This window comes from Lutjanus erythropterus, chromosome 10 (genome assembly GCF_056507025.1).
Source record: "Lutjanus erythropterus isolate fLutEry1 chromosome 10, fLutEry1.hap2, whole genome shotgun sequence".
Classification (NCBI taxonomy): domain Eukaryota; kingdom Metazoa; phylum Chordata; class Actinopteri; order Lutjaniformes; family Lutjanidae; genus Lutjanus; species Lutjanus erythropterus.
The window spans coordinates 39,140,938-39,165,962 of record NC_139326.1 but is presented as its reverse complement, the minus strand read 5'-3'; the positions used below and the strand labels follow the sequence as shown (position 1 = coordinate 39,165,962).

General features: G+C 36.9%; 1 protein-coding gene across 1 annotated transcript; it reads right to left on the bottom strand.

The window, feature by feature from the left end:
• Positions 1-12,324: 12,324 nt before the first annotated feature.
• LOC146320854 (zinc finger BED domain-containing protein 4-like) lies at positions 12,325-13,377 on the bottom strand. The gene has a single exon (XM_084729308.1). It carries the CDS (start codon positions 13,375-13,377, stop codon positions 12,325-12,327), a length of 1,053 nt encoding a protein of 350 aa, XP_084585434.1.
• Between the last annotated feature and the right edge of the window lie 11,648 nt (positions 13,378-25,025).

Genomic DNA, 25,025 nt, shown 5'->3' with positions numbered 1-25,025 from the left:
TTAAATATTTCTTGGATTTATGGGGGAAACATTAAATTAGTAAACGCTAATGCAGATTCCATGTCAAATGAAAATGAGGCTGGTGGAACAAAATATTTACTACTGTGATCTTCATTTAGACTTGGGTTCAGGCCCCATGCTGACAAATGTGATAATAATAATCTATATATGTATATACCAGCAAAGCTGCCATTGAGTTACAAATGGTGTTAAAAGGCCATTAATATAAGACCAGGAATGGTTTTACAAGTTAACATTTTAAAATTAATTCCAAAAGTAACTGCAGGCCAGTGGTGAGTAGCTAAAATACAAGTAATATGCTTCCTGAATCCTGGTAAAAGTTGTGCAGCTGTACCAGCTGTTATTGGTGTCAACTAATTTGGCTGAGACCAAATTATAAAGGATTCAAGAAGCCAGCTGTGGTTTCTTTAGCTGACTTTGACCTCTGACATCACAGTGAAGCCTCAAATGTTTGTATTCTGAGGCAGTACTTGCCAAAAGTTAATTTGTAGAGAATACTTGACAGTAGACTGGTGTTGAAAATAACAAATGTCCTATGTTTATGTCTTAGTTCATGAATGTAGTGTGGTTGAATTCCACTAGATTGATTATTATGTCAGCCTTTCAGACCAAAGTTTGTGTCTTATGCTTTGTAGCAGCTCCTGTATATTGTTCTGCTATCACTGCTCAGTCTGATCAGCCAGCTCAATGGAGCGGAGAGAGAGTCAGTGATCTTAGTTCATTCATTCTTTTGCTGCGCTGCTTGTCCTGCTGCCCACTGAGCACCACATTAAGGTTTTTGTTGTAGGCTCTCTGTAATGGAAGCTCATATTTCAGTGAAAGCTTGTTTTGTTAATCCTATAACAGAGTTTCTCTCACAGGCGGTTGTGCGATAGTGAGACGAGGCGCAGGATAATTCTAGGAGTGGTAGGCTATTTGTTATGTTATATCAACAGTTTTGGTTTGGCTATTTCATGTGAGAGACTTTTGTGTTTGTGTTCTTCGCTGTGCTCTTGAAGTGTGAAAGGATGTAATATCATATATTTCTGTGCACCAATCAAAACCCAGCAATACTTGAATCAAAATCTGGTGAGCAGCATGTGTTTGCTTTTGATGGCAGATGAGTTTGGAATGTTACACACGTCCTTGATAGATAATAACCAGTCAAAGTGTCGGTTTGACTGCCGTCTCTGGTCAAAAGTTTGATCTCAGATTCTAGCTGTGGTTGGGTTAACCGCACCCTCAGTGATGTCATGATATACTGACACACCCCACATTTGTGCACAATTGCAGTAAGACTTTTACAGGACTTTCACACAGGAAACCAGGGTTAGTTCCCTTACCAATGGCCAGTGTTGATTATTTTAAGGAAATAGTTATTTTAAGCCAAACCACAAGCCTTTTCTTAACTTAACCAAGTAGTTTTAGTGCCTAAACCTACCCAAGACCTTTATTTTGAAAGTGCAGCTGGATGTTGCATATTTATTATTGCTATCTTGACTGTGGGGTGAGAACCATAGTAGATAATATTTTAATTTGGAAACTTGTTTTGTCCCAAAAAAGGGAAATTCCTGTTCTTGTACATAGAGGAATTTTATAGATTAAATTCTTTGACTATTCCACAAAGTGCCATGAGACTATGTTGGGTGGTCACCATTAGAAATGTCCAAAAATTGTGAAAAATGTCAATGAATGTTTCCCAAAGTCCAAGCTGATATCTTGTTTTTCCCACTACTCAATATTGTCATAGAGAAATAAACAGATAATATTCACATTTAAGAAATCAGAGAATTTAGACTTTTCTTTCTAAAAAAAAATACTCAAATCGTCTATTAAAATAGTTGGCAATTCATTTAACAATCAATTAATAATTGCTGCAGTTCTAAAAATCACTAAGGTTTTTGAATATAGTTTGTTCCTGGAGTGTTTTCTTCTTAGATTGGTTGATTTAGTAACCTAAAGAGATTTGAAATGACAGTACTCCCGCGTGTACACTGTGTCTGTTACATGCAGCCTTTTTATATCTATCAATTAAAGAGCAAGCAAATAATATATGCAGTTAGGCCAGTTACAATATGTCACAAATACATACGTTTGGGAGTATCATACAAGGAGGAAATGATTAATCTTTGATATCTCTGGGGTGTGTTTTGTCATGCAGAATAGAGACTATCTTGTTTTGGTGGTTTTCTCTATTTTTCTCTTTCAAATATTTTTACTGTGACACTGCACAGAGTACAGTAGTAATACAAAAAAAAAAAAAAAAAAAAAATTAAATAATACATAAATAAATAAATATAATAAGTTTAAATAAAGCACAGATACCAAACAAAACTGCACCATGTAATGTAAAAGATCAGGAAGTGATTTAAATGGTAGTTTTCTCTATTTTTCTTAACAGAAATAATAAAATAATTCTCATTAAGTCAGTTGCTAACACAGTTTAACAGTCTCACAGGTTAGCCACACTTATTTTGCAGAGAAAACAATATGTAACAGAAAATTATTGAATTATTACAAAATTATTATGCAGACTGTTTGTTGTAAACACCCATCACAGTTTACAGGCCCAGTTCTTGCTTCAGCTTTGACTCACTGCACTTACTGTAGTTGTTCACACAGCTTTCCTGTGGACAGAGACTTTATTTCCACTGTGTTCACTGTCAGTTTGACCTCTAAATCTTAAGTGGTTTCGATAACATCTGGATTAATGGTTGGCTTGTTTACAACGTGTCTGATTGTCTAAATGATTCAGTTTATTGCTGTGCTGGACTGTCATTGTGGTGTCTCCGTGCTCCTAGATCTCAAGCTCAGCAATTTGGCAATTTTGGTGACCAGATTTGCCTTTTAACTGGACGAAGTGGCTAAATCTCCCTGAACTTGAGGAGCCCCAAAAGCTCCAGGTTTTTGAAGTGTGAATTTGAGAGTTGATGTGCAGGGTAATGATTGGGGTGTGTCCATTTGGAGCAGGCCAATTACTTGGACCCTGGAAGTGTTGCTTGCAGTACTGTCGAGAACCATGATATGGCTGCTTGCAGAGCTCTCAAGAACAGATCAACTTCACACTTAGTACTGCTCTTTGTCTGGTCCTCAGCAACACACACACCAAGTGTGACAATGATTGGATGAACGGTTCTTGAGATATGCAATGGACACTATTCACGCACACTGACAGACTAATGATAATGCTGGTATACTGCCATCTATTTGCCAAATTAGGGATGCACAATATGGATTTTTCTCAACTGATACGATAAGCTATAATTACCTGCTTTTCATGGCCAATACCCATAAGATGACGGGTAATTTCACATTTTTTTATTTTGAACAGAAGTCCATATAACCTCTAGCATATGCACAACTGAGGGTTTAGATTAAGATGTAGTCAGCAAAGGTGGATGGTTTAATATTTCATTGCTAGACTCTTAAAATGTTCATTTACGTTTTCCAGTAAAGTTCAAGTAAAAAAACGGAAAATACTTTGGCTTGTATAGAACATTTGCCTAAGAATTCAAATTGAATGCTTTGACAATCTGTCAAATCAGAAAATAGTATAGCCAATATTTTAAAGTGACTTTTTCCAGCCTGGTCTGGGTCAACCAAGTGTGAAGTCGATTGAATGAATGGTTGTTGCATAAATTGACAAAAGGTCATAGCTAACATGACACTGACACTGATAAGGGCCTTGAGGTGTTGAGTCTGCTTTATTTACCTGATCTTGAGGTTCTGTCTTGAGGAAGGTCGCTGCGTAAAAACCTGGTGGTGACACCTCCATGTGGGCCGTGTTAGTGAGGACAATGTTAGCTAACAGAAATGATGCACAAAGCTATGAAAATAAGACACGTGTTTATAAGCTTGAATATTTCTTTATGTGAAGCCCAGCCAATTTTATGTGGTCTCAAATCATAACAGAAGTTATTCCAAGCCACTTTTCATTTACAGCAGGTCTGAACTGCTGGATAACTTGGTTTAAAAATGGTACTTTAATATTTTTAGGCCATTCCACTACATATGATATACACACTCTCTCTAAAATAACATACTGTAAGTTTTCAAATAGTGCAAACATATGTTGATTTTATAGAATGTGACACATTTAAACTACCCATCAGTATATAAAATAGTTGAAAATGAGCTCAAGCTTAAACATCTACAGCAGTAAAATGCTACATACACATGAATGCAGTAGTAATATTAATCTAAAAATATCACATATAATAGTAAAACACTGAAGGAACATTTTGCTACACAATGATTAATACTACAGTTTACTTTTAACACTTTAGGTACATTTTGCTGTAATACTATTACGTTTACCTTAGTAAAGTTTAGAATGCAGAACTTTTACTAGTAGTAATGGAGTATTTTCAACATGTGGTTTTAGTACTTTTGCTGAAATAATGGACTGGAATTACACACCCACTACACCTGTGTTACCATCTGAGCCTTCACCTTAAAGGTAGGTGGGCTTGTGGGTAACCTGGGTGATGGAGGTCTAGAGGGGTTTGTTGTGAAACTGAGCTAGTTAGCAGCTATGAGTCAAGCTAAGGACAATGAAAAGCCTGAAAACTGGAGGTCTTTTAGGTACGTTCCGGAGCTTGAAGCCATGGGTAGGGTAGCGATTTCATTTTTTCGTGTGACTTTTTTCCACAAATATCACAATTACTCCCAGCTGCAAACTAGCTAAGTTAGATTTTCACAGAGTGGCCCTGCTGTGAAGAGTCTAGGAAAACGCTGTAGTAACACTACATAAACAGGAACCTTTAATTTGTTTTCTGTGGCAGCAAACAACACACAGCCTTTCAGTAACCATTACACTGCCATCTGAGCTGATCTACACACTTTACGGCTGACTGAAGTAAAGTAACTGCCCCTCAGCAGAGACCAGTGCAAACACTGAAAAGGGAAAGAGGGGAGAAGAGGGGGAGAACAAATGCATTATACTGTCATTTTTCAGTTCTTGTTTGTGAGTTTTTTTTCTTGTGATATTAAAATTTTAAGCCTCAAGGCCTCATCTGGTAGTGAACTAAATGAAACAGCCTTAATATGGGAAATCTTTTCCTGCTTGAATGAACATGCATTGTTATGACAAGCATCCTGTTACAGATGCTGAGACCACTGCTCTGGTACTAGTACTAGCTGTGTGTTTCTTGTATTTTGGGAAGGATGGAGCCAGAGGGTTGTTAGTCATTGTGTTTGGAACCTGTCTCAGATGTATAGAGACTCTAACAAATGAGGTAGAGACAGCCAATGATGATTGAACTTTGGACCTTCTCAGAGCACATGTGGGGCATTTTGCCCGTGTGTTCCCTCATTACTCTGAAGGAAGGAAACTGCTGCCACTCAGCATAACCGGCCTCAGCCTGTTTGAACTCGTCACACACGTCGGCAGGCGAAGAGAGGTGGAGAATGAGACAGAGGCAGACAGACAATCTCTGCGCTGATGTGTTTTCTTTTTCGGACTGATGTGTCTGCGACAGCCGATCGATGGCCTGGGAGGTGTCTCATGCCCCCCGCCCCATCACCACCACCACCACCACCACCACCTCCAGGGAGCTGATTGATCTGAGAGCTGGTTGTCAGGGAGGATCGGGACCCCGCAGGCAGCCAGGCACTGCTGTCTCCACTCAGCTACCAGCCATGTATCTCTGCATGCTACCTTGCTTACACTTTCATCTGCAGGGGAAGCCAGCCAGAGAGCATGCTGGAAGAATCAGCTTGTGGCTGCAAAGCTTGAATGATTGTGTATATATACAGAAGGATCAAATGAACCCATACTTCTAATGCATTCTGGCTGAGTGCCACACCCAAATTGCAAGTCTTGAATAGACTCTTTCCAGAATTGGTTATTTTGCCCCATTCAGCCATGTTATCTCTTTGTCTAGATGCCAGACAGTGATGAGTGTAGTTTATTGAGTGTGGTCTGTCATTATGTTAAGCTGATGTCCATTACATGAAAACTGGCGTTGGCCCCAAGCTCTGACTGAACTCAAAGAATTGATTTGCACTTACTGTCCATCACAAAGATGGTCCGGTCTCATTTTATTGCACCAGCACAATATAAACAGTATGACATGTTTGACTGGAGAAATATTGTAGTCCTCTGTACTTTGATGGAGATACACATCTATAACTGAATGGTGAATGAGTTGATCAAAAAAAGAGAAGTTACAAGTTTTAAAAATAAAATAAAATTGGGTAATCAACCCTTTTAAGTCCACCAAATCCACTTTTCAGACATTTTCAATATATACTGCCTCAATTTAAGTGAGAACATTTAACTTAAAATTGAAGTTTAATCTATGCCAATGTCTAATATATTCATTATTTAATTTGTCAAAATATGTCCAAAGTCTGGTATGGGCTTAATGGGTATCTTTTACGCCCATGGGTGTTTCAAATAAGCCCACTTCATTACTTGTTTATCAATAAATATATATTTTAAAATATCTTAAAGGTATAATCTGCAACATTTTCCTTAAAAAACAATGTACAGACACATAATCCCTTTCAATCATCACTTATGACCCCATAACAACGCGTGGTGGTGTCGAGGGCAGTAAAGAAAATAAAAAATATTCATATTTAAGAAACTGAAATCAGAGAATTCTGACTTTTTTTTCTTAAAAACGTGCTGTATCTGCAGAAACTCTGCTCTCTGCCTGTATTTCCTTATTTTTAGAAAAAGATGCTTGAACGAATCCTACTGGCTCTACTCTTTGTGGAAAATTCTGTCGAAAATGTTGGCATGAAGGCTTTCTTGTTGACCAAAACTATTGTGTCTTTTATCAGCAACTGCTTTGGTGCGCATACCAAGCTGATGCAAAAAGTGCTGCAGAAACTTCTGTCAGTTACTGAGGGACCTTCAATAAATTACTGCTTTAATGACACATAACCAATGTTATTTTCAATACTTAAGTAAAAATTAGGATTAAACAGTTATACTAAATTGCCACATAGCACACTTATTCTTGCAAATGTGTCATTTATTCATTTTACATAATTATTGAGTAGAAAATAATAGATTTTTTTGTAATAGCTTCCATGTCATGTGATGCAGTGACACCAAATCAGTACTGAATTGTATTAGTACACGGCACAAAGAGGACACACATCTTTTTATTGGATGTTAGTGCTTCTTTTTTAATACGTGAATATTTTACTGGAAAATTCACAATTTTATTTCAATATCAGGCTTATTGCCCTTTTGACCTTTTTCTCTCCAGTTTCTTTGTCTGCTCTCAAGGTACAAAACAAAAAAGTGAAATTGTAATTTTTTCTTTTTCACTTAACTGTATATGCTGTGCAGGTCAGGCACGTTCTCTGGCCTTTGCCACTGTTGTCTCAAAAAAATCCCGGGAAAACCCTGGTTATTTCCATCTATCCTGAGGGGAACATGAATGTCTGAACCAAATTTCATTGCAGTCCACTCTGCTATTATTGAAGGACTTGACTCTGGAAAAAAAGGCCATTTGCCAACTTCTTATGCTCCCCATTAGAGGCCGAAAGAATTCTTGCAAACCCGCACTTAAACAGATTCTGTTTTCGCAGTTATGAATAATAATGGAAAAACTATGAAGAAAATATTTATATTTTCAGTATTTTTCAGTCTGTCGAGTCATATCTGTTAATGTTGAGCACCCAAACATCAGTTTATCCACACAATGCTCCTTCAGATTATCGTGGTGCATGTAAGATGATGTAAAGAAGGCCTGTTCAGAATGTCTGCTGTCATACTGAGAGCTGTTCTGTTGTCGAACAGTCTCACATCAGAGGAGTGAACTCTCCAATTATAAAGCCGCTTTAGGGTACAACAATGCCTGGCAGTTTAGTCTTAGAACAGAAGCAATTTGCCCTTGCAATTGCTAATGAAAGGGAGGATTTGCTTGGACAGTGCTCTGTGTGTGGGCTCATTTTGTGACACAACTGCATTTGCATAAATGAGTTGCAGTTAAAAAAAATTTGCTAAAGCAGCTGAGGTCGAAAAACATTTGCTAGCTGCGAGTAAAGAGGTTGATGATAATTTGACACACTTTGAGAACTTAATGCTGTAGAGTCAAATCTGTCCAGACCATAGTGACATGAACACCCTGCTCTACACACCATGTTGTATAAAGATAAAATCTGGGGAATTAAAAGAATATTTGGTAACATGTGATGTAAAGATGCTTGTAATCAGAGTTAGTTAATAGGTAATATTATTAGGTAAAAAAGCCCTTATAAGATGCTTATTAACAATAATGTGTTAATAAGACTATAAGTATGTTTATTGTTAGATCATAAGACATGTATAAGCACTTGGAGAGCGAGAGAGAGAATTATTATATTTTATTTTAATTATATAATTATAAAATATAATTATTTGCATTACAGACACATTTATTTAGTTGACCTACTATAAGCTTTGTTTTTGCTTTATTAAAATTTCTACATACATCATTATGCATTTGTTAATAATTATGCATTTGTTAGCAGTTCATAGCAGGGGGAAAGCTTGAAATAATAATAATAATAATAATAATTATAATAATAACAATAATAATAATAACTAGAAAAGCAATTTCTGAAGAAATTGCGGGTGTGAATACCGCAAGCTGAAGCCAAACTGCAATGCTGCCTTGAATAAAATGAAGTCTGAAAGATTTGAATGTTTTAATGTTTGTTGAAAGGCTGACGGCACACAGAATAGCTGCCTGAATAATATAAGAAGGTTTGAATTATGTGAAATGTTTGAATCTTTGTAGAAAGGCTGACGCCACACTGAATAGCTGTCATGAAAATAAATTAATATTTGAATTTAGTAAAATATTAGAATTTTTATTTAAACACTGAAACCACTCTGAATAGCTGTGCTGAGAATAAATCAATATTTGAATTATGTAGAATATTTGAATTTTAGTGAAAAAGCCAAAGCCACACTGCCCAGATAGCACGCATACGTCTCGCCGACGTCGGCCTCAGATCGTGCGTCGGCATTCTCCTCCTGACGTCTGTGAATGCATTGGAGAAGCATCGGCCGATAGCAGGGACATGGTTTGCCAGAGGGCGGGATTATGCGCACTATTTCAAAGTCAGCGATAGGTCGGCTGTGGATCGATACATTGCACATTATCCAATTGGTGTCAACGGAACTGAGAGCAGGCTTTGGAGACGGAGAGGCTACTTCATGTCAGCCAGGACTAGTCTTCAGGTAAGCTCACTTAACGTAAATATATAAAAAATAGCTGTTTTATAAATATGACATACAGGGTTAGCAAGATAAGTCAGGATTTAGCAACATAAGTTGTTAAGCCCTGACTTGGTATGTTAGCACAGGTGAAGAGCCCAGATGCCGACTCCTAACAGGCTAGCTAGCTAGCTTAGCAAACGTTAGTTGCTTAGACCTGACCAGCAAATGTATCAACTAGCTCTAACTTAATTTAGCCATTGCTAGGTAGCCATAAGTCTTTCCAGCACGTGAACAGTCTCCATCTAGACAACAAATTAGTGTTGAATTTGGGAAAGGGTCAGGTAACGTTAGTTAGCGTTAGCTGTTAGCTAGTAGCTGGTGGGCTCATGGTTTAACAGCTGCGGAGTTAACTTTAGGAGCTGTCAGACCGCACCTCAAAATAATACACGCAAAGTTTTTGTGGTTCATAATTTCAAGTCATGCTTTCTGCTGGTGCTTCATACAGTGTTGCCTGTGACACTATTAAACATGGGTTATTTGGAGGTCTTGTTGTGGTGCTTTTTAACACGTTTAATAGCCACGTTTAATAGTTCTCTCATCTACTCGGTGGCTCTGTAATGTCAAACAACGGCCAGGAAAAAAGGCAGAGCGACGTTTTATTTCCTTGGTGTGTCTATTTGTACATGTTTATTTGTGAAGTATGGGTATAGTATTGTATAGTATAAGTTAATTGAACAACATGGGCTCATGTGTTTTGTCTTTTTCTCCCCTTTGCAGGCTCATAAGTCTGCCAGTATTCCAGACTGTGCTGTCCATGTGCGTCTCCCGACCGGCTCAATTTAACATTAAGGCCAAAACACACTGAAAACTTCAATAGAAAAGTCAACTGTAGCTTCTATGGCGCACTGCAGGCTTCAGATTTTAAATTTAACACCACAGAACCAGCAGTATTTTAGGAAAAGGTTAAACTGCACACTGACACACACTGAGGAGAAGTGGAGAGACAGAGTCTGGATTCTTCATCATGACTTACAATAATGCAGCAATTAAGTATTTAAAAGTACACAAATCAGACTTGGAGTAAAAAAAACACACACCACAGAAGTGTACATTAATATTATGATTCATGATCATAAAAAGTTTTTATATCAAGTCGACACATCTGTCCATATTCTCTCTCTCTCTCTCTCTCTCTCTCTCTCTCTCTCTCTCTCTCTCTTATTTTTATTTTTACCTGGTTTCAGGTGGAGCTGCAGCTCATCTCCCTCCTCATATACTTGTGTTTCTTTGCACTGAGACAGTTGCCTAAACAGACAAACCTGTTTACATTGTCGTTTGACAGAAGCTCGCGTCTTCGCAACTGTGAGCTGATTTTTTTCTCAGGACTTGTAGTATGAGTGGTGGGAGCGCTATTTACCGACGGACCATTCATAATAGACACATGAAATTATCTCGCGGGCCAGAAACAGGTTATTGTTTAAAATCTGAATGAACTTTATGAAAATACTCATGGAAAAAATTAATTGTCTCACTCAGTTCTAATTTTCTAGTTTTCACACATTTGTTTGTTTGGACATTACCCTGAAAAAACATTGCACCATTGTGGAACAGCCAATAGGAATGACTGTGTGTAAGTGTGTCAGCATTTTTCAGCAAAAATTATATCAACAATCAAAACCCTCCTGAACACATGACAGTAAGTCACATTTCAGTGTTTGATCATTTGTGTTACATTTAAATGCTTGTTTTCAGTTCCCTGGTGTGTCTCTTCAGTTCACTGCTTAAAATAAAATAAAATAGTTCTCAATTCATTTGCAACCTGTCTTATATTGGTTTAACAGTATGTAAACTCAAATACATAACACCAAAAATATCATGGTGGAAATCCATAATGAGATGGTGTACTGGGGGGTAAACTCAGTTTATCCACATCTCTGAATTGAGGCTGAGTTTAATCATCTATTTTCATATCAAATGTATTCATCTATGAAGGGAAACAAGATTATTAAACTACAGATTTTCCACAGTTTATCACATCTGTGTTTATCACTACACCCTGGGGTACTTCAAGGCAACATTTACATTTTAACAGTTTTCCACTATTTAATTATCAAATAAAGTACATTAAACGTAACTCATCTATTTGGACCTTTTTTGTGGAGATGATGGAGATGAACCATGTAAGAGACTGTAAAAAAACGGATTCAAAATAACCTCCAGGGACACTTGTGACAAATTCAAACACTTTTAGTTTCCTGAGGGTCCTGCCTCGTGCAGGATGTATTGTGTGAGTGTAAAGGTCCAAAACTGGGTGTGTTACAGAGAGGCAACACCAAATTTACTAAATGATTCAAAATCCCAAAGTTTAAAGTTACACTTACAGTAACATATTACAATAACAGTAAATGAAAACCAAAACACACCGAATCACATTTGACACAATATTTATTTGATTTAACATGTCAAACAACAGAAGTATATGCACATTACATATTCAGAGGATAATCAATAAATGCACTGTTATTATTATTATAATATTATATTATTAGAATGGTTTAAGTTTAATAAAGTCTGAAATATATTAATATTGACATGCGGTTCAGTTAGTTTACACTTTGAGTACATTTCAGAGCCTATACTTTTAACTTTTACTTGAGTAAAAAGTTGAATCAGTACTTCTCCTTTTACCAGAGACTTTTTTGCACAAGTGTCTGTACCCCTACTTTTTCACAAAGTTTCAGTCCAGACCTTCCAGAGTAGTAAACAAAGTCCTCCTTCCAGTGAACAAGGCTAAAAGTCCGACTGGCCTTCATAACAGGCCATAACTTTGCTAACACAGTCATTAAAATCATAAACTGGGCTCAGTCAACCCTGCTCTTTCGTATGAGTAACAAAAATGTGCAAATAAAAACAAGAAAGGCACAAAAAATAAAAACAGCTGGGTGGACCTCCAGTACTTCAATGGGCATGCTGTCTTGAGGATGGTGGGTTCTCCCAGGTATGCATACACCTAAAGAAAAAGTAAAAACAAAAACAAAAATAATTTTACTTACTTTTCTTCAAAGCACTGACAGCCGAATGTTTATTTTATTCACTTTATGTACATTTTCATGTGAAGCACTCTGCGAATGAAATAAGTTTGCTAATAAAGTTTATTATTTACTCTCCTGTGATGCTGTTTCGTCTGTAGTTGCTTGTTGGGTGACATCATTCTCTGCGAGGATTTCTTGGTACATGTCCTGCAGGCTCCCAGTTCGGGCCCTCTTAGGTGGGGGGTCCTGGTCCTCCTGGCCCGGGTCATCTGCACTGGCACCAGCAGCCTTTTCTTGCTGATCATTGCCCACACTGGCCATTTCATCCACAATCTTCAGCAGCATATTCCGTGCTCCCTCCTTGTTATCAAGGTCAAAATAACGGTCTTTGTAACGAGAATCAACCATGGTTGCAATTGCATAAAGAGGTTCACTTTGCACACCATTAAAGCGTTTACTGACAGCTTCCAATAGAGCATGTTTGGCTGTTTGCATACCTTTGTCTGATTCATCCATCTTGGCGAGCAGCCGTGTCAGGGATACCACACCAGGGATGACATCTGCAGCAGTGGCCTCCGCAGAGCTGATATCCTTGGTTAGCTGTTCAAAGGGTTCCAGTAGGGTGGTCATCTTCTCCAAAATTCCCCACTGAGTTGCTGTCAGTGTTGCTGGGAGTTCATAATCAGCAGCATATGCACTTAAAGCCCTCTTCTGCTCCACCAGGCTCTGCATCATATAATAGGTGGAATTCCACCTGGTGGGGACGTCTTGTTGGAGCTTTTTCACAGGCATGTTGAGTTCTTTTTGTATGTCTTCAAAACGACTGCAAGCAAGCGGTGAGTGCTTGAAGTGGCCTACAACTCGCCTCCCCACAACCAGGGCATCTGCAATGCTGCGTTGAGACAGGGCACCTCCGTTCACTGAGAACTGCAAGGTGTGCGCCATGCAGGGCAGACTTGGGACACCAAACTCCGACGTAGCTTTGGCCATGTTGCGTGCGTTGTCTCTGACCACTACATGCACATTCTCCTTGTGGATTTTCCACGTCTCAAACATCCCTTCAAAAGCAGATGCGATTGCTTCTGCTGTATGAGACCCACGGCACTCTTGGGAATGAAGCACGGACTTTTTAAGCACAAAGTCCTTATCTAGCCATTGAGCAGTCAAGCTCAACATGCTAACCTGGCTAACGCTTGAAGACCAGATATCTGTTGTGAAGCTAATGGATACAGCATCAGCAATTAGCTTCTCGACGTGGCTGTAAACAACACTGTACAACTCGGGTAAGCAAACAATTGAGAAATACTTGCGATTGGGCATGGCAACATTAAAATGAGCTGCAGGCCCATCATTCTGTTTCCATGACTACTGCTGGCGCATGTGCGTGCGTGTGTGCGTGTGTTGGCAATTTACATTTTATTTGGAAATTTCAACAAGTATTTAGAGTATTACAATAATCTGTTTAATGCACCCTCCCAAAAGTCAAATGAACTGATCTTTTCTAATGTCTGTCATTATTTATTTATTCATTCATTTATTTATTGAAGGTTTGTTATTCCATTTTGTTTTATTCTTAGCATTTTAGAATAATTATTTGTCTCTCATTAATTTATTGCTTTCACCTCTTATTGTTTAATATATATTTATATTATTTTTGTTGTTGTTTCATGCTGTATTTATTATATACTTTGTTACATTCCAAACATAATATGTGCATTTTCGTTGAATTAAGTACAAAAGAGAGATTATATTTAATTTAATAATTCAAAAAAGAATGTATGTATTATGTTTTCCATTTCTTATAGTAGAGCTGCTGTGTACCAACATGGAAACCAAGTTTCTTTTTTCTTACATTAGGAATCATAATTACATCGAGACCCCTAGATTTATCCTAAACACTCATAAAAATGCATAATTTTAATGAACAAAGGGACAAGCCATTGGTGGCTATCTGAGGAGCAGGAGCAAAAATATAAGAAGGGCACCAGCTGTATGCAGTAGGGCACCACCATGTCAAAAACCATGTTGCATTTAGTTATGCATTTTACAGTACCAAACCCTCATTTAAATACTTTTATCATGTGACCTAAAGTACAGCTACAGTGACAGATTCAGACTTTCTGAGGGGCCGGGGCAAAAAGGGCACCAGCACACGGAAAGTTGTGATGCATTTATGGTGAAATAGTTCCAATCCCTGGTTTAGATTAAAAGTGTAATATAATGTGACTTAAAGTACAACAGCACACAGCTGTAACAAAAGCGTACACTCTAAAATGTGACAAGTTGAGCTTACTTAAAAGAATCTAGGAAACCGATTGCACTAAAAAAGGTAAGTAAATATAACTAATAGTCCTAAGTTAAGCTTACTTCATATCTACTTGTTAAGTTTACTTTAAATCTAATTGTATTTACTTAATTTTGTGAAGTTATTTAAACTTAAAAATAGTATAGTATAATGAACTTGATTAATATTATTAAGTGTTACCAACTCAAGTAAGCCAAGTTAGTCTGACTTAACTGAACAGTTGTGTTTACTCAGTAGAATCTAGGAAACCGATTGCACAAAAAAAATCAAGAAAGCAGAACAAAGAATGATAAATTTGCAGGCTTTTATTTGAACAAAATGTAATTCTGTGCATCTTAAGCCAAGGCCACTGTTTGTGGAAACAAATGAAATTTCACCATAGAAACAAATATGTAAATAATCTTTTATAAGCAAATCTTTCTAAACAAATGTAGAAACTTTCTCTGACATTACTTAAGACTTGCAAAAGAGCATTTTTCAAGCTGTGAAGTTTTGGTCTCAGGTTACCTACACCCAGGTTGAGCATCACCCTCTGAATGAAGTCTCTGAAGAGTGTATATTAGTCCAAATGTAACACAAAAAGCTTGTGCGTGGCTTCCAATGTCATCCACGATGATATTACCTTCCAGTATGATAGCAATGCTGGAGGGTTCAAGGTGCAGGGCGTATGGACATAGCTGCTGTCTGTCTTCAGGTATAACAGTCAATACCCCAACAGGAACTTGTATGACATCTGCGATGGTATCAGTGTCCTGCAGATATAAAGGAAGGTTTAAAACTAATTTGAAAATTTTGGCTTCATAGTGCAAAACCTTCAACATACCAAATTCTGCAAATGATGTGTGGCACCCTGGACATTTCAGTGGTATTATTTATGTTATTAACTGGGCCACCCAATTTTTCTGATTGCTTATTGATTGTGTAGACCCACCTGATTTCAAACTGGACTAAAGTAGTTGTATCTGTCTGCCATCATGGTTCCTGCTTTTGTGGGCATTAAATATAGTGTAGACGCAGGTTTCAAAATTACAATCCTTGTAAGTCGTCAAGCTGTAAAAAAAGAAAAAAAAAAGGTCACAAAAATGACATCAAAAATGGCTCAAAAACTTTATGTGAAGACATTTGAGGTCAGTGAATTTTGGCAGAGCAAGCAGGGCATCTCTTATTGGCATTTTTGCTCATTCTAAGATCCAGAATGACCACAGCTAAACAGTTCTGTGCAATACACATCGTTTTAGTTAGCTGCCTTGGCTAATGTTAGCTAACAATAGCATTAGCCTAGTTATCTCCAGAGATGTTTGTAATACCTATGTTCAGAAAAAAAAAAGTCCCGCCAAAAATGTAGCTGTAAGTACTGAAATTATAGCTGACCATTGAAAGACTTTGAACAACTTACCAAGAGACCCAGAAAATGTTTTCTTCCCCAGTTTTTGTCCACGGGTTTCTGGAAACTTCTCTTGTACTTCTCTACTGCACAAGTGCTCTGCTGAGCCTCTGTGTTTATTCCAGGAACAGAAAGTTACAAGTCCAGTTTACTCAAATTAACTTAGTTTTAAACCTCCTTAAGGAAAAATGAGTACATACTTACATTCCATGAGTTAAATCAACAGGATAGGGACAGATAAGTAAAGTACACTATTATGATTTAAGTAAGCATACCTACGCTATAGCGTACAGGACAGTCTACATGGCACTACACCAAGCTTTCTACACTGGAAGGGCACCAGAGAGGGCATTTGATCATGTCATGTCTACCACAGGTTAATATTTTAGAACATATATTAAAAATATTCCGTTTTTTTAAACTTTACTTTCCTTGTGTCAGACAACATTGCTAGATAACAATGTTCCCCACCACTCATAAAACTTCTTCTGACCTCAGATAAATTAGAGGAAATTGTGGATGCAAACAAAAATAAGAGAATTTATTCCTAAGACGCTTTTTGCATGACGCCGAATATCTCATATAAGGCTATAAAATACCAATAAAACAAACACTTGAGTAATAAAAATAACTAGAAAAGCATTTGAAATAAGGTGAAATTTTGAGATTTTTGAAGATTCCGGAATTCATTTTCAATGGGAAAACTGTCTGGAAAAAACCTGGAATATCTGGGAAAATACGAATGTTACGGCTTTGAAAAGACATAGCCGGCGTGTCCTAATTCAGCTGAACGTTTTGACTTGGAATGGTTTGAATCGGTTTGTGGAACTAGTTAGGTGCCAAAGTTTTATTTGAATGGGATTTAATAGGAATGGGAATTTTAAAGTTGAATATTTCGGAAAGTATGAATGTTATGGAAAATCTGAAAATTTCCGATAATGTCCTAATGAATCTGAAGAAGTTGAAGTTTTGAAGTATGTTGAAGTTATTGAAGATCAAAAAACGCGGTGGAATAATAATAATAATAAACTTTTTTGGTAGTAGAAGAACATAGAGTTTGAATGCTTGCAGCATTTACACCCAATAATAATAATAATAATAATAATAATAATAATAATAATAATAATAAAACATTAAATGCTTAAAAATAATTAATTAACCTTAATAAACATTGTTCACATTTTAGATCCAGTACCCCAAAAATGCATTAGTTAACTGTTAATAATATGTATAGTTAACTACTAACAAATGCATAATAAAGTGTGTGGAAATCTTAATAAAGCAACAACAAGTCTTAGTAAAGGTTTAACAATCAAGTCAAGTTAGTTGACCTAAATAAAAGTGTTTGTGATGCTGTTATAAACAATTATAAGAAACTCATCAGGCTTTTTAAGTTTCTTATAGGACTGCTTATAAATGTCTTATAATTTTCAATAAACATGTTTATTATGCCATTACTAACACTTATATAGTCCTATTAATATATATTAATTTTAATAAACAGCTTATAAGTCTTAATCCCTATTAACAGCTTGTTACAGGCACCTTCATATGAAGTTTTATCATATTCTCCATTTCTTTCCTGTCCTTCTCTGCTGGAATCTTTTATATAAATGGAACATTTTTCCCCCCATTTGAGTTAATGGTTTACATTACTGTGTGTCAGAGGTGTTATTACAACTACCTCATCATCTGTGAACCCATGCCATGCTCCCTTCTATCCTCCAGCCTCCTTTCTGATTCATTTGTTGCCATGGAAATGAGCTGGGATGGCATGTACCCACTTTTTGCACATTTTACATCTTGTGTGTGCATAAGTACTCATAAGAGTATTAATGTTTTTTTTTAACTACACGCAGCAGTTCTTTCCCCAGTGTGTTAACAAAGAGCTTCCTGGAGAATTGGGAGCTCACAAACGCGTCAGAGTACACACACACACACACACACACACACACACACACACACACACACACACACACACACACACACAAACATGCTAGTAGAAAAAAACACAAGATGAGATCACAGAGCTTCTATGAAAGCAGTTTGCCTCTCACCTCAGGTGAGGTGAGCTCTTAACAAAACTAAATAAATAATCATTCAGGCAGACGTTCAAGAGCCCTTGTGATTTTTAAAAGCTAATTCTACTGTAATAGTGAAGTAGTTAGGATGTCAAGCTCAGTGCAGCAATAAAGGCACAATGTTGCATTCAGAGCCAGCCAATATTGGAACTTAATGTCTTTATGTTCTCTCAAAGAAGACGAAAGCAAGTCAGATGCAGGAGATGAACAATTTCTTTTCCTGTTGTTCCACTGTGGCTGTTTATTGCAATCACCACCCACTGGCATGTATGTGATTGCACACAAGTACAGTGCAAATATACAAGTTAATATGTGACATATAGGAAAAAGTAGTTCTGGTACATTCTAAAGTAGTTCTACTGCAGATGGAAAGTAGTTCCCACTTCCTACTTTCTTCCCAAGGTCTGTGAATTATTTTGAGCAACTGGATCATGATTTCTGAAAAAAAGACAATGCTGTAGAGTTTTCAAATGAAATTTTTTTTTGGGTTCTTTGAATACAGTAGGACTAGTGCCATCTACTTCCATTTTATAGGAGAAAAGGCGGACATCCCTACGGCCGAAATCTTCAAAACTCTGCAGCTCACACCAAAGCAGTATAGATGGATAAATAGCACTAGAGGCCAGATCTAAAATATGTGTTTTAGATTTCTGAGTGCAGTTTCCATTTAAACTATGAATCAAAAACAAGTTTGCTAATTAATCAAATGTATTCATTTTGTTCTTAAGAAAAAGCTCTGCTGAGTCTATTTTTCAATTTTTCATTGGCTTAAAATATTTAATATCTGAACAGGCTGAGGAGATCCTGTGTGTTTTGTCATGTCTAGATGGGAACCTCAGACCTGCTAAAGGTAAAACTGTAGTTAAAATGTTGCCTTTTTATGTGGTGATTGAAAATACAGTAAAATATGCAAAACACAACTAAAAACTCACTCGCCCAACTGGGATGAATGAATGAATGATGTGAATGAATTGCACTATTAACCTATTTGGAGTAATAAGTAAGTAATTAATAAAAGAAATGTTCTAGATGTTGCAGCCCTAGATTAAACACACCTACCAACTTTAGTCTGTTGTTATTGAATAACTGCTAATTAAACAAGCAAGTAAGAATTGCCTTCGGGCAAGTAGGCTCCTAAATCCCTTACTGGACTGGGCAAGTGAAAAAAAAACATTAAGACTGAACCCTGTCTTAACAAGATCAATGTGAAAAGGGGGTTGTGTGTAGTGATGAACCCACAGGGAATTATCACATGAATCAGCAGCTCCCCTCGACTTTATGGAGCTTCAGTGTCAGCTTGTTGTTTAGCTGTCTGCCTGCAACTTAACTGTTCTGATTCTCTCTCACCCCTCTCATAGTGTCATTTTCAGCCACTGCAGACTGAAAAAGCTCTAAAAACCCACTAGCTGCTCAGCAGCAAACAGCAGACAGACACAGTTGGAGATTAGTAAGCTGATGAACATAGTGGAGCATTTAGCATCTAAAGAGCCAGATATTTTCTTCAGGAGTTGGTAGAGAAAAAAAGTGTTTTTTGTAACTTAATCTCACCAGGTGGACACAAACGCAAGTCCAAATGATTTTGAATGTTGCTCTGTAACTGCCGGATATGTGAAGTAACAGGTATTTCCTCCTCCTTTGAGTAACTAACCCATTTAAGACCTATTTAAGATGCAACTATATATCTGTCACTGTTTTTTTAAAGATATCTGTCTTTAGTAGGAACCAATGGGATTGGGGCTGAGAGGCACAGACAGGCTTGGGGAGTCAGTACAGAGAGACAAACACATTGTTGGTCTTGGCCTTTTCATGGGATTTGATAATAGTAAGAAAAATATAGAGTAATGCCAGCCTTATCCTTTATATAAGAGTTTATATTTTCTGTGTCATTTTTAATTGGGACCTCATAGGGTTGAGCAATATATTGATTATGTTTGCTATGTTCAAGTATGAATTCATGAGCAATATAGCAGATGACCATATTGTCAAATTGGAGTTTTAAGTGTTGCTCTGGTCTCTGCTGAGGAGAAGTTACTTTACTTCAGTGAGCCATAAAGAAATAAAAAGTCTCTTTTTACGTAATGTTACTGCAGCATCTTCCTGTACTCTTCAAAGCAGCAGAGTCGCATGAAAAGCTAACTTAACTAGTTACCTGCTACAAGTCATTGTCATTTAAAAAAAAAAAAAAAAAAAGTCACACATAAAATGTGATCAATCATCTGATGATTGCTACTCTACCAACAGCTTCCAGCTCTGAAAAGTATCAGAAATACCCCTGGTTTTAGTGTATTGTAATTGTCTTTAGTCTGACTTGTAGATACTAATTAGCTGGCTCACTTTGACAACAAACACCTCTAGACCTCCATCACCCAGGTTACCCACAAGCCCACCTTTTTTTAAGGTGAAGGCTCGGTTGGTAACACAAGTCCATTACTTAACAAAGGTACTAAAACCACATATTGAAAATACTCCACTACAAGTAAAAGTTCTGCATTCCAAACTTTACTAAGGTAAACATATGTAGTATTGCAGCGAAATTTACTGAATCTGTTAAAAGTAAATGTAGTATTACTCATTGTGCAGTAAAATGGTCTTTGCCTGATTTCACAGCAGCTTTTCTAAAAAAAAAAAAATTGCAATGCATCTTGCAAGGTTCTTAGGGTATTTTTGCAATAAAATTGGAGGAGCAAGTGAAATTTGCAAAATAAAGTTGCAATTTTTCAGTGTAGTTCATTAAAATCAAAGGCAGCTTGTTCCACGGAGAACAAAACTGTACTCTATTCTGAGTGTTCAGTCACCCCCCAAAAAAGCTCAGGGACACAAAAACTCTAACAAAATATGTTTTATTTGAAGATGAAGAAGTGCACCGGAGGGGTATTACACAAAGAAGCAAACTCCTTTGGAGCTCAAATTTAGTCAAAACAGCTCAAAAGTTCTGAAATAAAAGTGCACAGAGCACTGCTAAATGTCAGTAACAATGTCAAACCCAGTTTGGACAAAGTTGCAAGGTTGCACAGAATTCACATGGATTGGATAAACTTGAGTGAATTGCAGCATTGTAACTGATTAGAGGAAGAGTCGGTAGGATTCGACTGAGCTGTTCATCAACACATCAGGACATCACATGCCAACATTTTGGGTTGGTGAAGCATCCCGAGCAGCAAAACACTGAGAGAAAAAAAACATGGATGTTCCATTTGAATTACTTTATATACTGCTGGTTAGTTTAATCTACAGCAGAAATTGTGTATATTGTGATATACAAATAGCCTAAAAATATCAAGATATACTTTTTAAGCCTCTTACCCATTTCATGTGTGACAGTGATTAACAATTCCAATAGGATTTTGTGAAGTATTTCTCTTTGTCTCGTATCCCCTCTCTGTTTTCATGGCAGGAAAGAAACTTGCAATCTGATGCACCATAAGAGACCAAATGATTTTCCAAGCACAAACAGATGACACTGGACATAATTGGACATAATTACAAATCATAGTACAAGAACCAGGCACTCTGTCAATAGTTGAATTAATTTGGTGAATCCTACTCTGCTACCTGACTGTACTGCTTATGTATAGATATTAATATATGTGCACGTAAAGAAACATGCACTCTATTCTCTCTCTGAGCCTGTGTTGGTCTCTTGGCTATTTGTCTCTAATGAGATCAGTGGAGCCTCCTTTGTTTCTATGGCGACTCCTCCAGTCATCTCCGCTGTGGCTTCCCCTCTCCAAGCATCCCTCTCTCCCTCCTTCTCTCTCTCTCTCTCTGTGTCTCCTCATCGGCATCCTTCATATCTCTCCTGTTCTCCTCTCGGTTCATTGTCTGCCTCCCCACCTCTCCGTCAGATTCACAGTGCTTTTATCAGCGTCATCAGCATACTATACATCTCCCTCAGGGATATGTATGAGAATGAAGCCGTGTTATAGTAGGAAAGATAAAGGAGGAGAAGATGCAGTGGAGTCTCCTGTGATTTTGCATCATCATGACTGAACATCCACAATAGGAACAAAATCTAAGTTGTACACTCAGATGATTAGGAGTAAGGTTTTTACTGCCACCCATAGGACAAAATACCATGGATGGAAAATAAGTACCAGGAAGACAACAGTCAGATGCTGGTGAAATATGAAAGTAGGGCTGCTACTAATGGTGAAAAGTGTTTCCTAAAGTCCAACATGATGTCCTCAAATGTCTCGTTTTGTTCACCACTCAAAGATATTCAGTTTACTGTCATAAAGGAGTAAAAAAAAAACCCCAAAATATTCATGTTTAAGAGGCTGAGATCAGAGAATCAAACCAATTAGTCGATTAACAAAATAGCTGACGATTAATTTAATAATCGATTATTAAATAAAAGTGGTTAGTAGACATCAAATACAAAGCAATAGTTTACTCTTAGCTGACTGCTGAAATTGAACATTTATCTGTTAGTGGATGGTAGATGTTCACTTTAAAAAAAGTTCATTTCCCATCCTGAGAGTGACCATAAAATAATCACATAATAAAGACTTTAGCTGCAGTGATTAATCAAGTAAATCAATTGCCAGCTATTTTGATAATTAATTAATTGGTTTGAGTATTTTTTTCAAGAAAAAAATCAAATTTGTCTGATTTCAGTTGCATAAAGGTGAATATTTTCTGCTTTCTTTAGTCTTTCATGACAGTAAACTGAATATCTTTGAGTTGTGGGCTACGATCAACATTTGAGGATGTCATGACTAATCATCATGTTTCATTTTTTATAGGTCATTTTATGAACAACTATTCAATTAGTCAAGAAAATAAGCACCAGATTAATCAATGATGAACAGTAATCATTGGATACAGCCAATAACGTGATCCTAATGAATAATGCTCAATACACCAAAAGCCAACATGTGTCATAGATTATAACAGAACAACATGAATCAAATTAGGTATTATAAAAAAAAAATAGTAATTAAAAATAGTAGGTAAGTAATGTAATATTAGTTTAGTTGTGGGAGTTATATTCATTCTCTGTCTTGAGAGATATTTAACTCTTTTCTTGATGACTGTCAAAATCAAGTAAAACAGCAAGTCAACAACTGCTAAGTTAAAAACAAGGTTTGTCAAGTCTGGAAAACATTTAAGCCTTTCGTTTAAGCCCTTCAAAAACTGACACCCATAGAAAAGTTTTTTTAAAATCTTAAATCAGAGCACACTATCATGTGCTAAAGCTGCACACGATACCAGAAGAATAAATGCCTGTTTTTTTTTTTATATCTTCACACCATCTTGACTGTGCCTCATTGACTTCTGTTAGATGTTGCTGCTGTGTGTCTGTGTGATCACTATATTGGAGTGGTCAAAAATCTGCTAAAAACATAAAATGTGCATTGAGAGATGCAGACTTCACTACAAAGTCGACTGTAATTTGACAGTTCTCATCAAATCTGTTTTTTCTTAAACATGAGGAATTGAACCAGAGCTGCAATGATTAATTGATTATTAAATTATTAAATTAATCCCAACTATTTTGATAATCCATTAATCAGTTTGAGTTGTTTTTGTAAGAAAAAAATTGCAATTCTGATGTTTTATAGACCAAACAACTAACTGATTAATATAGAAAATAATCAACAGTTCAATTGATGATGAAAATAAAATGAGTTGAACATGATAGTGGTCACTTTGTTGGAATTAAATTTAGTTACTGGAGTGATCTAAACAGCTCTATGCCAGGACATGATTCCACTGGAACATCCAGGCTCTGATCTATGACTAGGCAACATCAAGGGTCAATTATTTAGAATTTCTATATCTATTATATTGTTGATTGCTTGTAATAAATAAATCACAAAATGTTCTAGTTTCTTTATTAAGTTTGTACATATTGGTGAGCCTAGGATGCTCAGTTACAATACAGTTACACTTTTCTATGCATTTTGAAGAAAGCTGAGACTATACTGTACAAAAACACTTTATAAAACTTGCATACATCCAGTTAAGACAACTTAGTTCAATTCAGATGATTTATTCACACATCAAAAATAATGTACAAGCAATTCAACAAATATGCAAAACAAAGACAGAAAATAAGCTTAAAACAACTAAGGCCAGCTAAGTGCTAGCCTCAAGAAATATCAGTATACCAGTGATGGGAAATTACAGGATACAAAAATCAGATCAAAACAATAAACAGTAAAATGGTATGGGGACACCCATATGGGCATGAACTCACAATTACTCATATGCTGATAATAGCTTCTTCTTAAACTTCTTCACTTACATCATGCTATCCAAACAAATTTAGTCACAACTCAGCAAATATATGAGTTAAATGTCCAGCAGTTGTGGTGGCATTGCAGTAGGTGCTTCATCATCTGTTGCCTGGCACAGATCTGCACACTGATACTGAGTGAGCTCTTATAGTTTGTTATATCCAAATGTTTCTCCTAGTTAGAGCCTAATCCTCATAAGCAGCCTAAGGCCTGTTGCTTTGGGCCTCAGGCTCTTTCTATTTTGCAGCTCCCGGTGCATTTCTTTTCTCTTTTGAGCCTTGGAAAGTTGTGTGACTGTGATTAATACAGATCTTTAATTAGCACAGTTTTAGTGCAGTGCAAAGAGGAATGCATCACATCTGCATCTCCTTCTTGAGTTGTCTATGTGAAAACAGTGGTTGTATTTCTTTCTGCTTTGGTGTTGTTATTATTATTGACATTATTATTTACTCCAGTTCTTGTCACTGTCTGGACTTACAGCCGTCTGTCTCTCAGTTCAGACTGAGCTTGCCTTTCTCACCTTCCGCTTAGTTTCCCGCATCATTCCACATATCCAAATTGTCCCTTCTTTCCTCTTTCCTCCCCTCTCTACCAAACGGCAGAACAATATTCAGGGGATAAAAGAAAAGTGCAGTCAGAGCAAAGCAACAAATGCGCTGTTAATCTGATTTGTCACCGAGTCTGAACCCTAGAAACCCCCCTCCTCTGCTCCCTGCTGCTCCAGGATGATATTTTCTGGGCACCAAGCCAAGTCCAAGTATGGTGCTGTCATAAATATTCAATTGAATATGAAATTTCGGGGTCAGTGAGAA